The 13375-nt window shown below is 51.9% G+C and overlaps 1 protein-coding gene across 8 annotated transcripts in view; it reads right to left on the bottom strand.

Moving 5' to 3' along the window:
• The window catches only part of PGS1 (phosphatidylglycerophosphate synthase 1), a 40156-nt gene extending 37321 nt beyond the window's left edge, over positions 1–2835 (bottom strand). For 6 of the 8 annotated variants that reach the window (XR_005212859.1, XR_005212858.1, XR_005212861.1 and 3 more), the window contains exon 1: positions 2613–2835. Coding sequence is in view for 4 of the 8 variants with exons in the window: in XM_037810411.1 (XP_037666339.1) it covers positions 2613–2743 (131 nt within the window). In the remaining 4 variants the exon portion in view is untranslated. The remainder of the gene's footprint in view (positions 1–2612) is intronic. The other 2 variants (XM_037810410.1, XM_037810409.1) reach the window with 2 other exon arrangements.
• Positions 2836–13375: the final 10540 nt, after the last annotated feature.

The raw sequence follows: 13375 nt of genomic DNA, 5'->3' as shown, positions 1-13375 counted from the left end.
ATGGTTTGAGTATCTGTGGGACCTCAGAATTGCGTTTTGCAGCTCCTAAAATCACCACTGCACGCCACGCTCTATCCTTCCTTGAAAGCCCACTCCCCTGGACTTCACCTAACCTATTCCTACCGCCCTGTCTGGAAACACAGCTGAGATCACCAGTGCTACCACCAGGGAGCCTTCCATGACCTCCAGGTGCCCCTCCTAGGTGCTGCCATGACCTTCTACCTTACTGTACCATAACTCTCTGTTTCTGGGTCTGAGCATCTTGAGGTGTCTTCATCTCTGTATCCTGGGCATCCAGCACAGCAGAGCAGAGCTCTGTACATGCATGTTGAGTACATGAATGAACCCAGCAGTCCGTAAATGATAATGAAAGACTCAGAAGCTTGCTTAGAGGGAAACAACAGTATTTCCAGATCACTAATCAGAAGTCATTTTTAAGTCATTTTAAGAAGGGTATGGTGCTTGCTGTCTCAGTGCCTAAAAGGAAACTATGGCAGTAAAAGAACCGTTCCCTCTCACCATTACTCTTCCTGGCCACAAGGAATCATCGGCCACTCCGACAGCTGAGTCAGACCAGCAAGCTGAAATCTAAAATAAGTTAAGCTCATGACTACACAGAACTATTATCAATGAATCAATGACCAGAAGAGTTACAAGAAACCACATCATTCTGGGAAAGAGGAATTGGGAGGTACAACTGAACAATGGGGCAGAAACGAAAGTCAGCAGCCAACAGAGGGTAGTGAGTGGCCACAGGAGGCATGAATAACCTCAAACTCTAGGGCCACCAAGAATCAGAAAAGGTCTGCAAACCTGAGAAGGCAAGGAAAGGGTCAGAAACCTACAGGACCACTCAATACTGGCCACCGCATTCGTTCTCAGTCCTAGCATAGGCACTATTTCCACAAACCTCTGACTTAATTCCCAAGAAACTGAGTTTCTGTTGTAGTTGTTGGCCCAGAGGCACCTCTCTCCAATCTCTCTCTCTCTCTCTCCCCCAACTTACTCAGCAAGTAATCTGGAGCCAGACAAGCTGCACCCATTGATACTATTTACCAAAAGGACTTAAAGAAGTCAGTTTAGACTACCTCTTCATCCCTTACATTAATCTCCCCCCCCAAAAACCCAAGAGAAACGGTCTTTTCTGAATTTGTGGAGATCGCCCCAATATCCTTCAGTAATCAATTCTAATGTTAAACAATGATTAATAACGAAATATTTACCACATAGTTTAAGCACATAAAGGGAAATGACAAATTGCCCAATAGCATGTCTTTGAGGATAGAAATTTTCTTTTTTTTTTTTTTTCAAACTTTAAACCAGTAGTTTCTCAGTGGTTTGATGCCAGGACATAGAATCATTTAACTTCACTACTCACTGAAATGGACAAATTTTTTTGCTAAGCACTGATTACAAAAAATGGAGGCCCTGTCTTCTATACCCGACTCCCACCCATTCACTGATATGAAACTTAAAAGCCATTCTGATCAGCAGGTTCCAAGAGTTCCATCCTCCCCTGATTCTATCGCCTGAAAGTTCCCCTAAATCAGACTTGAATTTTTGCTGGAAATCTCCTCCCATAACCTAGAAGATTTTCTTATGAAGCAAGTTCCTTTCCATACCTAGAATCAGCACACATGACTGGACCACAGTTCTCTGTACTGAAGGCCAGGAAATCAATTCTCACCCAGGTAATATAAGTATAAAATCGAAGACAAGAGCAACCTCAGCTAAAGGATCCATTTCTAAGGCATGTGTTGTTTTTTGTTGTTGTCATAGTTTTAGGATAAAGTGTAAGGCCTAAGTCTCTCTAACAAGAAAACTATTTGTACACTTCTTTTTTTTTTTTTTTTTTTTTTTTAATGTTAAGAATAGCAGCCAGATTTAGGCCAGCATGTTCTTGGTAGATGTTTACTTTAGAAGACCACTGCCTGAACAAATTGCTTCAAAGCCTACTTCACGATTTACATAAATCACTTCAGTACTTTTCCAGAACACAGGGCTTTTGAAAAGTGTAGAAGGGGTTTCAAGTGGTTCCTCTTCCGAGGCAGCGTGTTACTGACTCAAGATTGCTTCACGGCCCTCCCTGGCAGGATGTGAGAAATACTGCATGCACAAAATCCCAGCATGGCTGATTCACTCCCTCCAAGTCACCTCCCAGCCAGAATTACTTAAAGAAAAGACCCCTCTGAACCTAGAGTCTCTCGTGACAAGACTCTCCATCATCGACATCCTGGTGTCCAAATAAAGCCATGAACTTAGTCCCAGGAGCCTAACCGAAGCTCCGTGAAATGCAAACACGGCCCCTCTCTGAAAGTATAAGCGGACAGTGGCTACGGGCTCGCCACTGCAGCCCTTGGAGAGGGGAAGCGAGAACTGGCACGGCTGAGCTCGAGGCCCGCTGGCTGTGCCCGGCGAGTTGCCGGGCGAGGCCGGCCCCCCTCCCTCGGGAAGGCCAGCGCGAAGCAGAGCGCGGAGCTGGGCCCGGAGCGGCGGATACCGGCCCGAGCGCGGGGGGCGGGCACAGGGGCCCTGGACCGGGCTCGCTGCAGAAGCCGGCCGCGGGGTCGGGGCCGCGGGCGCCGCGCTCTCGGCCCGGCCGCCTGTCTCACCTCCTGCGCCGGCGGTCCCGGTTCCTGCCCAGGCGGTCGGACAGGCGCCCCAAGAGCGCAGCCAGCCCGGCGCGGCCCGGAAGGAGGCCCAGCAGCCGCCTCCAGAGCACCGGCCCCGCCGCCGCCGCCATGGAGACTCGCCACTTCCGCTTCCGGCGCGCGCGAACTTTATTGACAAAGCCGCGCGTGGACACGGCGGCCGCGGCGGCGCGCGGGCGCGGGGGCAGCGTCGCCCGGGGTGGGGGTGGGGTCGCGGCGCGCGGGACCGGGGCCTCCCCGGATTCTCGGCCTCGCCTCCGGGGACGCAGGGAAGGCAGCTGTCGCGCCCCAGGAAGACCGTGGGAAGCCCCGTGCATTACGCCCGCGGGAAAGGCGTGCACAGGTGTGCGAAGCCACCCGTATTCCTGCAGTCACTCGTCACAGGTCAGAGGAAAATGCCGTGAAAAGCGCAAGACACGTTACTCGCCAGTTGTCACAATTCACCGCTCACTGATCGGCAATGGGGATCACTTTTCAAGACCCATTATTTATTTCAGGCTGGACTTGCAGGTGTCGAAAGGTGTTAGGCGGACAGGTACAAAACCGTGTTAACGCCAGAGACAAGGTGCGCCGAGCCGTAGAACATCCCTGCCAGACGGGCAGATACCATTTCTCACCTTGTTAGCTCCAGCGCCTGCAGCTCTAGGAACCCCCAACCCGCACAGACAGGGTGGCCTGAACAAATCTGTGCAAAATGAATGAAAAGTCCTCAACCTTCCCGACGTGCCTAAATACACAGGCTGTAACTGGCCCTGGAAATGCACAGTTCTGTTGCCAAATCAGCTCACTGACCTCATCTCGGTAGACCAAGAACTCTAGAAAAGTAGACCAAGCTACTTTTAGTAGCTCATTTTTAAAAAGAAAAGCTTGTATCTTTGGCTGGACCACAGAACATGGGACCCAGAAACTGTAAAAGCTGTAGAAGAGAGGAGAATATCCTACTTATCCCAGGGGGACGTTGTGAGATTAAATGGACACACTCTGAAAACAAAAAGTTTGGAATTCGATTCCACTGATTTATCCCAAGGAAATTAACTACAGAACTTTACAAGAATGTTCAGCTCAGCATTGCTCATGACATGACGCCAAAAATGTGAAAGCAATCAACAGTGGAGGGTTGGTTAAACAAATAATAGAACAACAATATGTTGGAAGACCATGCATTCATAAAACTCATTAAAAAAAAAGATGTCATAGAAGAATGTTTAATGACAGTAAGTAAAAAAGCAAATTACCAAAGAGTAGTATAGAGACAATCTCATTTTGTTAAAAATTGGAGTGTGTGTGTATGTGTACAGACAGACTAAAAGTAAGTATGCCAAAATGTTGATATTGGGTGCTTTTCGGGAGTTTCCAAGTTGTTTACGATCAACCGGTATTTCAGATTGGTTTTACCTTTTTTTCTTTATTTAAGTTTAAAGAACTTTACGGTACAAGGTGGTATTCGTTTCAACCCTTCTGAGTTAGAAAGGGTGAATCATCAAATTTCCTAACTTCCAGTAAGTAGAATGAGACCATCCATTTCATGGTTCCACTTTTGCACAGTTCTTGGCACATGGAAGCGGCTCAGTAAATGCTTGCTGATTTCAGTAACTAGTGCTGCATGGTCACCAGGCGTGTCCTGATCGCCATGAATAGAGCTCATACCTTCTATGCGCCTGTGGTGCCTTGCCTTGTAGGTTTTTAAGGAGATAAACAGCCACAGTGCTGTCCCACTGGGAATTTCCGATAAATTGCAGTAACTGACAGTAATATTGATAGCACACTAAGATAACTAGTAACTATTTACTTTAAGTATAAACAGCAGGGAATGACCCCGTCCCTTCTAAAGCCATACACCAAGCCTCTGGCTTTATGGCTATTTAAAACAGAGCCCTAACCAGGGTGAGGCAAACACATTTTTGCCCCAGGACAGGTGTATTTAGAGGTTGCAACAATTTTAAAGGATGGTTTTCAGAGATTGAGCAACTTTTAAATGGTTACATGGTGAAAATGCATAACCTCTTCCTGCCAGGAGGTCTCATCCCAGCTCCTTAGCAGAGGTAATTAAAGGAGATAAGACCCTGCCAGATAACACTGCCCCAGTGCCTGCCTGGGAGCCCTCGGCGTGTCCCAAAGCTGCTTGGAGGGCGGGCAGTATGGTGCAGACATGCTACTGCTGCTGGGAATTTCTGGATTCCCGGTTGACGACCCTGGACGAGAAGACGTCTGCCTTCTGAGAGGGGGGTCCAGCGCCGACACCCCTGGCAGCTCAGAGGCCCGTTTGCTGAGTCCCTCCTCACTGCCTCTTCCTTAGTCCCACACCAGCTTTCCCGAACAGGAGGTGCCAGGGTTAGAAAGATGGGGTCGATGGGACTGAGGACAGATATCATGTCTTCCCAAAAGGAAAAGGAAACCCATTAATTTCAAGGAGAATTGACGTCAGGGAGAAGGGGGCCCCTGCCCTCGATGCTGGGGCAGCACTCGCAGGCAGGAAACACCAGGACATTCTGAGCCAGTGGCCCGCGCTTGCCTGTCTGTGATTCACTGCCTGGACCGAAAACCACGCGATGTGGAAGGGGGGCCTCCTCCCCCAACGGACCTTGGGGGGTGGGGGTGGGGTCTCCCAAACACCGGCCGTTAGCAAATTCAAGAGAAGGAGAGGCTGAGCAGCGCACCTTCCACCTCCAGAGATGAGAAGCCCTTCTATCTGGGTTTGACATAGGTGTCCCGCGGCTGGTTCCGAGAACACCCCTGTTTTACAGGGAATGTGGGCCAGGTGCTAGACGAGATGGAAGGCCGCACCTCCTGGAGAGTTTCCTGACCTCCGGCCACCCCTCAGTTTTGCCCTTCACCTGCCATCATTCTCTCCTGGCTATCCCCTCCCCGCTGAGCTATTTCTTTGGCCTTTTTCCAGTTCCAGATCCCCCTCCCTTGGAAACTCAGACCTAACCCCAGCCATCCCTGGCATAAAGCAGGCTTCTGTTCCCTTAGAACAAGGACTGGCAAACTTTTTCTGCAAAAAGCCAAATAGTAAATATTTTTAACTGTACAGACCAGATGGCCTCTCTGTCAACTAAACTCTGCCCCGCATAAAAGCAGCCACAGACAATACATTAATGAACGAGCCTGGCTGTGTCCCAATAAAACTTTATTGACAAAAAACATCCACTGGCCCATGGGCCATAGTTTGCCAACCCCCGCCTTAGAAAATAGCTCTCCCCAGGCTGTACCTGGAACAGCCTCTGCCAGGCCTGTGTGACCCTAAAACTGGGAAGGATGAGCCCTGCCTGGACCAGGGGCCTGAGTCAGAGCTGTGGGAGGCCTGGAGGAGCCAAAGGCTGCAAAGCACAAATTTGCCAAGCCCCAAAGCTCAAATCAGCAACCTCACTGGTTAGGGGTGGGGAGCCAGTTAAGGCTTTTGCATTTGTTGTTTAAACTCTGAAATGGTGAAAATCTTGTCATCTGCAAAACAAAACACCTATTGCTCAATGGCCCCCTTGCCACAAAGAGACCCAGGAGAATCTGGCATTTGACCAACCAAAAGTCAGAGCCCAAATTTCTGGAAATGCCTCCTGGGCAGAGCATGCTGGTTTATTTCTCTGTCAGTGAGAGATCAGTGCAGCTCTGGGTTTCAGGGGAATCTCGGCCTCTTGTGGCATGGCAGGCCGCCAGCACCAACCCCAGCGAGGAGCTGCATGCCTTGTGATCCAGCCCAGAGCGTGGGGAAGCACGGCGGCCCATGGCCACTTATGTCCCAGGGAATCCTGGGCTCCCCAGGCCCCACTTGGGCAGCTGAGACTATCAGCTGGGGGGCTCCCTGGCAGAACCGCCACCTCCTGTCACCTTCCCCTGCTACTCCATGACCAGCCCCCAAAGGGAAGTCGAGGCAAGAGGCGGAATCTGCCCAGGGCTGGCATCTTGCTTAGGATTAAGCCAAATCATGCCCACCTTAGTGGGACAGGAATGTCTGTCTCTTGATTTATTTCCAGTCTCCTGAGTTTAGGAAACGCAAAAGAAATCCTCTTTTTGCCCTTTAGCCTGTGGGGTAGGATGAGAGTGGGAAGTGGGAAGGCAGAGGAGAGGCTGGGGGGCGGGGAGAAGGAGGCGGGAGGGCATCCATCCTGGGCAAGGTGGGCCTGGGCTGAGCTGGAGATCCCATGTCCTACCTAAGAGCCAGCTAACATGCCAGAATGCAGGCCCAGTGCTACCTGATCATCCAATTTTTCTGGAAAAAGCTCCAAATTCACATTTGTAGGTGACATTTCCTGATTTGTAAATGTTGGATCAACATTTTTAAAAATCCTGTACAGGCCAACCAATGCATCTATGGAATGCATTCAGCCTGCTGCATTCAGTCATGCTTTGCATTTTCCGGTCTCTTAAACCATGTCCCAGCCACCACAGAGGACAGGGTAAGAGGGAGAGCTTCACTGTTTGCCTGTTTGTACCTCTTGAATGTGGAACCTTGTGACCTACTCACAAAATACTTCTTAATTTTAGAAGGTTCCAGAATTCAGGGACTGTGCCAGACCCTCTTCCCATGGAGTGTAGAATATTGTCTTCCCAGCTCTGTGCCCACCTCGGGTTGAGCTCAGAAGCAGGGGTAAAGACCTTGGTGGGTAGGAGAGTGAAGCAGCAGAAGAGGTCTTAGAGGCCGCTTCCGGCTCTGGCTGCTCCCAGGCCCCTTCTCACCCTGGACATGCGATCAGCAGCCAAGGGGGAGGACAAACCAGCACATGGGGAAAGCACAGGGGTCTGGGTCAGCCCCAACCCTGTCACGTTCAAGCCGGGTCACCTCTCCAGACCTCACCTTCCCATTGGCCCAAATGTGCTGCTTCCTTGGAGAAGCCCCTTTGCCTTACCCCCCAGTAGATTAGGTCTCCCCAATATATGCTCACACTGCTCCCAGCACTTCTTCGTAGCACTTACCATGGCGAAAATTAATGAATTGTGACGTCAGTTATAGAAGACTCTTGTCCTTCCAACAAAGATCTAAGCTCCACGAGAGCCTAGACCGATCCATGCCTGGCACCAACCTCAGTCGCTGACCCCTAGGAGATAGATGCTCAGTAAATATCTGCTCAAGGAAGGAAGGAAGGGTTTTGTAAAATAAGTGCTGCAGGGGCAAAAAGTAGCTCCAGGGTGGGTTCTGGCCTCCCCCAGGGATGGAAATCACACCAGCATTTTGCTTACAATTTTAGGGGGCTCGTGGAAGACCTGAGAGGGGACAGTTGGTACACTCCTTAAGAAACTCTGAACTAAGCCCCTATGAGTCTGAGCGAGGACAGCATGCAAGATAAGGGGAGCGTGCCACCCCAATGCCATCCCTGTGTCTGATGGAGACACACACACACCCGCTCCTGACCCACTTCTCTGCCGTTGTGTCTGGCTTGGGACCTTGGGAGCCAGAGAGAGGATATATCACTATCCCTCTGAACATGCGGGAGAATCAGAACATCGTAAAGTGCGTGCCGATAATGTGCTTCACAGTAGAGAAGCAGCCCTGGACGTTCCCGGCAGGGTCACACAGCTGGATGGTGGCTCAGCAGCCAAACCCAGAGAGCGGGCTCCGGGGGGTGGGCTCAGACGCCACAGAAACACGGGGGCGCTGAACCGCACCTGGCCCAAGATCCCTGTAGGTTTGTCCCGTTGCACCCCAGGTCCCCCACCAGCCCTCGCCTCCCTGGGGGCGCACGTCTCGCCGGGCTCTCCTCCTGGGCACTGCCACTCGCGCCCCAGACGCGCGGCCAAGCTCATTTGCAAGGCAGCCCAGATGGCCGACCGCAGCCGCGCTTCCCAGAACTGCCCGGCTGCTCGGGTGTCTGTCCCTGGCGGAGGGCGCAGGCGCGGGCGCAGCGAGGCTGCAGGGCAAGCGGAGACTATTTCCACCCCAGCCTGGGACAGAGCCGGGTTTGTTGGTTTAGGGTCAGGGGAGATAATTGGCTGGAAGCGAACTCCCCTCATTCCCCAGCCCCCAACTCGGAACTTGGAACAGACACGTGGATTCCTCCTGGAGAGGGTGGAAAGAAGCCTCCATCCCCTCCTTGCAACACCCCCACACTTCATACCGCTCCCTGCTAGAGCCCCCCACCATCCTCCCATCTCCCCAGCCGCCCCCCACGGGGTGGAGCAATGGGTGCTGCAGAGCAGGGGTCTCTGCGCTCTGAGAAGGCAGAGTGGGCGGGTGGGATGGCGAAGTGTTTTCTTTCCCCCTCCCCTCGGCAGATTTTCTGGGAAATGCCAGAGGCCAGCGGGGCCTGGAATGTCAGGCTTCAAAGGAACTCTACCGCCTCCTCGCAGACAGGCGAGCCACAAACCTTTTCATGAGTCCCCAGCCCCTCCCGGAACCAACAAAGGCCTGTAAACTGGAATGCAGCTTCCCGGCCGCGGGCCATTGTCCCTGCCTCCATTGGCCCGCCCCTCGGGACTGTTGGGAGCAGGAAAGAGCAGGATCAGGGTCAGCCTGGTCTGTGACCCCTGAACCCTTCCCCCTGTGGGGGAAAGGTCACCTGGGTCTCCCCTGCAGCCGGCTAGGCTGATCCGCCACCCCCATCGGGCCTGGTGGACAGCAGGGCAAGTCCAGGCACAGCAGAGGCCAAGCTGCATGAGCAAACCCAGCCCCCCCAACGCCAGGCCCCAGCCCTGGGAGAGCACCCAGGGCAGGAGAGGGCTTCCAGGAGGTCAAGGCAAAATGCAGGCTGCTCAGCACCTTCTCCAAATTGGCCACCATCGCTAGACTGGAAGCTCCAGAAGGGAAGGAACCAGATTTTTTTTGTTTTGTTTTCCCACCATTGTGTCCCCAAGTCTGGCACAGTGCCTGGCACAATGTAGAATTGCAGTAAATGTCCAATAAATGATGTCAGGCCATTGGGCACTCAAACCCAGCAGCTTCCCCCAAATCTCCAGCCACTCTGCAAAAACAAGCAAGTTCCTCATTGCTCTTAGGGGAGGGGGCACACAGACTTTGAGGGAAAATGTAAAAGGGATCAGCAGTAGCGCACCAGCCAAAGACAGCCCCCAGGTGCTCCTTCCCAATCTTTGGTCTCCGTCCGAGGCAGTGTCCTGCAGCAGCAGGCCGCCCGGTCTCACAGATGGCACCCTTGGGCTGTGGTCTGTGGCCAGTCCCTAAACCCGTGAGAACAACAGCAACCTAGGCGTCCACCCTGGGCTGGCCACAGGACGGCCTTGGGTTCACCAACACGGAGGGGCCAGCTTCCCAGGCCCTCTCCCCAGGCAGGCGCCAGGGTTCCCATCTGCAAGGTTTGGGGAAGGGCTCAGCGTCATTGCACACAATGAGTAACTGGAGCCCCACCAAGGGCTGGAAGGAGTGGATACTTCCCCTCCATCATGGATGAATATCTGTTATCTTTATGAGCAGGCACCTTTGCCTGGAAATGGGATTCTGACTTCATAGATGTTCTGCAAAGGGAGAGATTAGGAAAAGGCCTTGAGAGGAGCCTGAATCCCTTAGACAGGAAAGCAGCAGGGTGGGGCAGAGGGGCCAGGCTGGATAAGGCTCCTCTCCCGCCGGACAGAGGCAGAAGGTGAAAGCCTGCAAAGCTTTTGCTCCCTCCTGGTTTTGGTGTCCCTCCATCTGCTGGGGTCCAGCCGAGGTCCTTCAAGGGCCCCTTATTGGCCAGGGTGCCTCCACCTCGCTTTTCCAGCAACAACAGGTCCTCATTCCCTTTGTTTCTTGATCTTCAGATTAGCAGGTCCAAAGATCTCCTCCAAGACATCAAGACCACCCAGTACCCACACCCTCCATCCCGTCTACACAGCCACTCCTGGGCCCTGAAGGCAGAGACCAAAAGCTACTTTAGAAGAAATCAGCCTGCAGAATGGGGAAAAAAAATGATCAGAAATAGAAATCGACACAATCTTGTATTTATTTAAAGATTTATTGAGCACTTTCTATGTACCAGGTGCCAGTCTGAAAAGAAAAGAATCAAATACAGTCCCTGTACTCAAGCTTCTCACTGGATAAGTGGTCAACACATTTTGGCCCAATGTGGTATGAGCTACCTTGGAGGATGCCACTGATTCTTCACAAAATCTTAAAGGAAAAATAGAAAGGTTGTTCTCCCCAGAGGGAAGCAAAGCCCCAGGCGTGGAGACGGTGGCACCTTTTGAAGACAGCCTGGAGTTCCACGGGGCATAAAGGTGTTGGTGGGACAGTGACAGCTGACGAAGCTGGAGATGGAGCAGCGAGCCCCGGACATGGACCACACTGAGTCTGGATTCATCCCGAAGATGAGGAGAAGCCACTGAAGCTGTTAGAAAGCCAAAAGGAACTTGACAGCTGGCAGAACTGTCTGAAGACAAGCCACTTTTTGGAATTTTCCTTTCAGAGGAGATCTATCATCTTGTAGATGAAATGTTCCCCAAAACATAAAGCAGTTTATGGTCCCATCCATACCCTTGTGTCCCAGCTGCTGCAGCCCAGCTGTCCCCTCCTCACTCTCCCGAGACTTCCTCAGTGCTTCCTAAAGGACAGCTAAGTTGCCTTGAGCGCTTAATATGTGTGAGGTACTCTTGTGAGCATTCTACATGCATTAGAACATTCGGTTCTCACAACCCTATGAGGTAGGGACTTTTATCAGTCCATTTTACAAGTAAGGAAACTGAGGCACAGATGGGGAAGTGGCTGGCCCAGTTTGGTTGGTGGAGCTGGATAGCGGTTCAGTGTCCTGAATCAGTCTTAGTCACCTAGTTGCTGACTGCCCTGACCTTCTGGAGATGGAAGGTGATACCTACTAGCCCTGCCCCTCCTCCTCTCCGCTCTTCAAACTGTCTCAGCCCTCCTGGGCCCATGGTATGCTCCCTGCCACCATGCAGGCCTTTGCCGATACGCCCTCCTCAGAGTGCAGGCTCACCTGGGCACGATGCTGTTGGCATTTGGATTCACCTGTCTCAGATGTGTCATCTTTCCAAATAGACTGGGAGTCTTGGAGCTCCAGTGCGGTTTCTTCCTCCTTGCTCCCCATCTACACTCCCTCAAATGGACCTTCTGACCACAGTCTCAGGGGATGGTAATGACAGCCACCCAGCCTCACTCAGGATCTCCCTGCTCCATTTCCTCCCCATCTCCCTGCGGATTCACCAGCATTTCTCCTCCCAGCACTCCGCCCTGGGCCTCAGTGAGGGTTAGTGGAGTGGATGGATGAGCCTGATTTGTCTCAGAGCGTTTTTGCAAGGCATTTTCTGGTCCATTAACTCAAGGGCTGTTCCACACAGTCTCAGCCTCCACAGGGCCCAGCCCGGAGGTGGGAGGTCGGGCCTCAGCCTCCTAGAGCCCAGTGCATGGGAGAGTACTGAATGGGCTGCCCACAGCTCCCGATTACAGAGAGGAGGGTCCATTTCATCCAACTGCAGGCATCTCGAGTGCAGAGACAGGGCCTTACCTGGTACAGAGCATTCAATAAGTATTTGTGAAATGTGCTGAATAAGCCCATTTCCCCTTCTGCAGAAGCGGGCAGAAGGCTTACCCTTGCTATTGCTCTCCTAGTAGAGTCCAAAGGGAGAATTGGACCAAATGGCTTCTACTTCTATCCCACTCTGACCTCAGCGTTATTTTGATCTGAGGTCTCCAGTGGGGGCGGGGGGTGTTATTCCTGTTTACAGGCAGCAAAACTGAAGCGCCTACTCAAATATTTGCACATGAATGTTCATAACAGCATTATTCACAACAGCGAAAAGATGGAAACAATCTAAATGTGCATCAGTGGATGAAGGATGAACGGATAAACAAAATGCCATATAACCATGTAATGGAATATTATTCAGCTATGATAAGGAATGATGTCCTGACTCATGTGACAACATGAATGTGCCTTGAAAACAGGAGTCTGAGGGAAAGAAGCCAGGCACATAAGATCACATATTGTGTGATTCCGTTTATATGAAATGTCCGGAACTGGCCAGTCAGTAGACAGAAGCAGATGGATGGTGGCCAAGGCCCCAGGGAAGGGGAAATGGAAAGTGACTTCTAATGGGTTACAGGGTCTCCTTTTGGGGTTACAAATGTTTTGGAACTTGGTAGAGGTGGTGGTTGCACAGCATTGTGAATGCACTAAATGCCACTGAATTGTACACTTTAAAATGGAAAAATTTATGTTATGTGGATGTCACCTCAAAAAAAAAAAAAAAAAAACACTAATGAAACAAAACTGAGGCTCAGGGAGGCAGTGTGTCTTGGCCAAATCTCAGTTTCCCAAAGTCTCTGGGGGCACAGATTGAAGACTCAGTGGCAAAAGTGGTAAGGTGCCTATGGAAGTCTCAAAAACCCAAGGCGCAGGTCTCGAGTTTTAGAATCCTGGGTTCTCTCTGCGTCTTTCCACCTGGCTCAGCATCAGGTCTCTGAGAAGGGGGCAGGGTATCTTCAAAGCCCACATCCCCTGCTCCCTGAGAACTAACAATCTATGAGCCACCTAGCTGGCTCTCAGGTGTCTCCTGCACCCATCTACCTGCTTAAGGACAGATGACAAAACTCGCCATCCTTCATATAAGGCTGGCCTTTGGGTCTCCAAACCCAAACCACCCTCATCATTGCCAATGTGACCAAGAGCAAATCAGGGAGAGAGACGCCGCTTTCTGGAAATCCTCCGCTGCTGGAGTTTATTCCCGGGTCTGAGCACCCACCCCCACCCCCCACCCCCACAGCCCTGAGCCAGCCGTGCCCCCCGCCCCCGCGGGTTCCCGTTCCAGGGCCCCCGGGGAGCAGCACCAAACTTCACGAGACCCCA

The sequence above is a fragment of the Choloepus didactylus genome, chromosome 18 (genome assembly GCF_015220235.1).
Source record: "Choloepus didactylus isolate mChoDid1 chromosome 18, mChoDid1.pri, whole genome shotgun sequence".
NCBI classification, from domain to species: Eukaryota; Metazoa; Chordata; class Mammalia; order Pilosa; family Megalonychidae; genus Choloepus; species Choloepus didactylus.
This window is presented reverse-complemented; position numbering and strand designations above follow the sequence as displayed.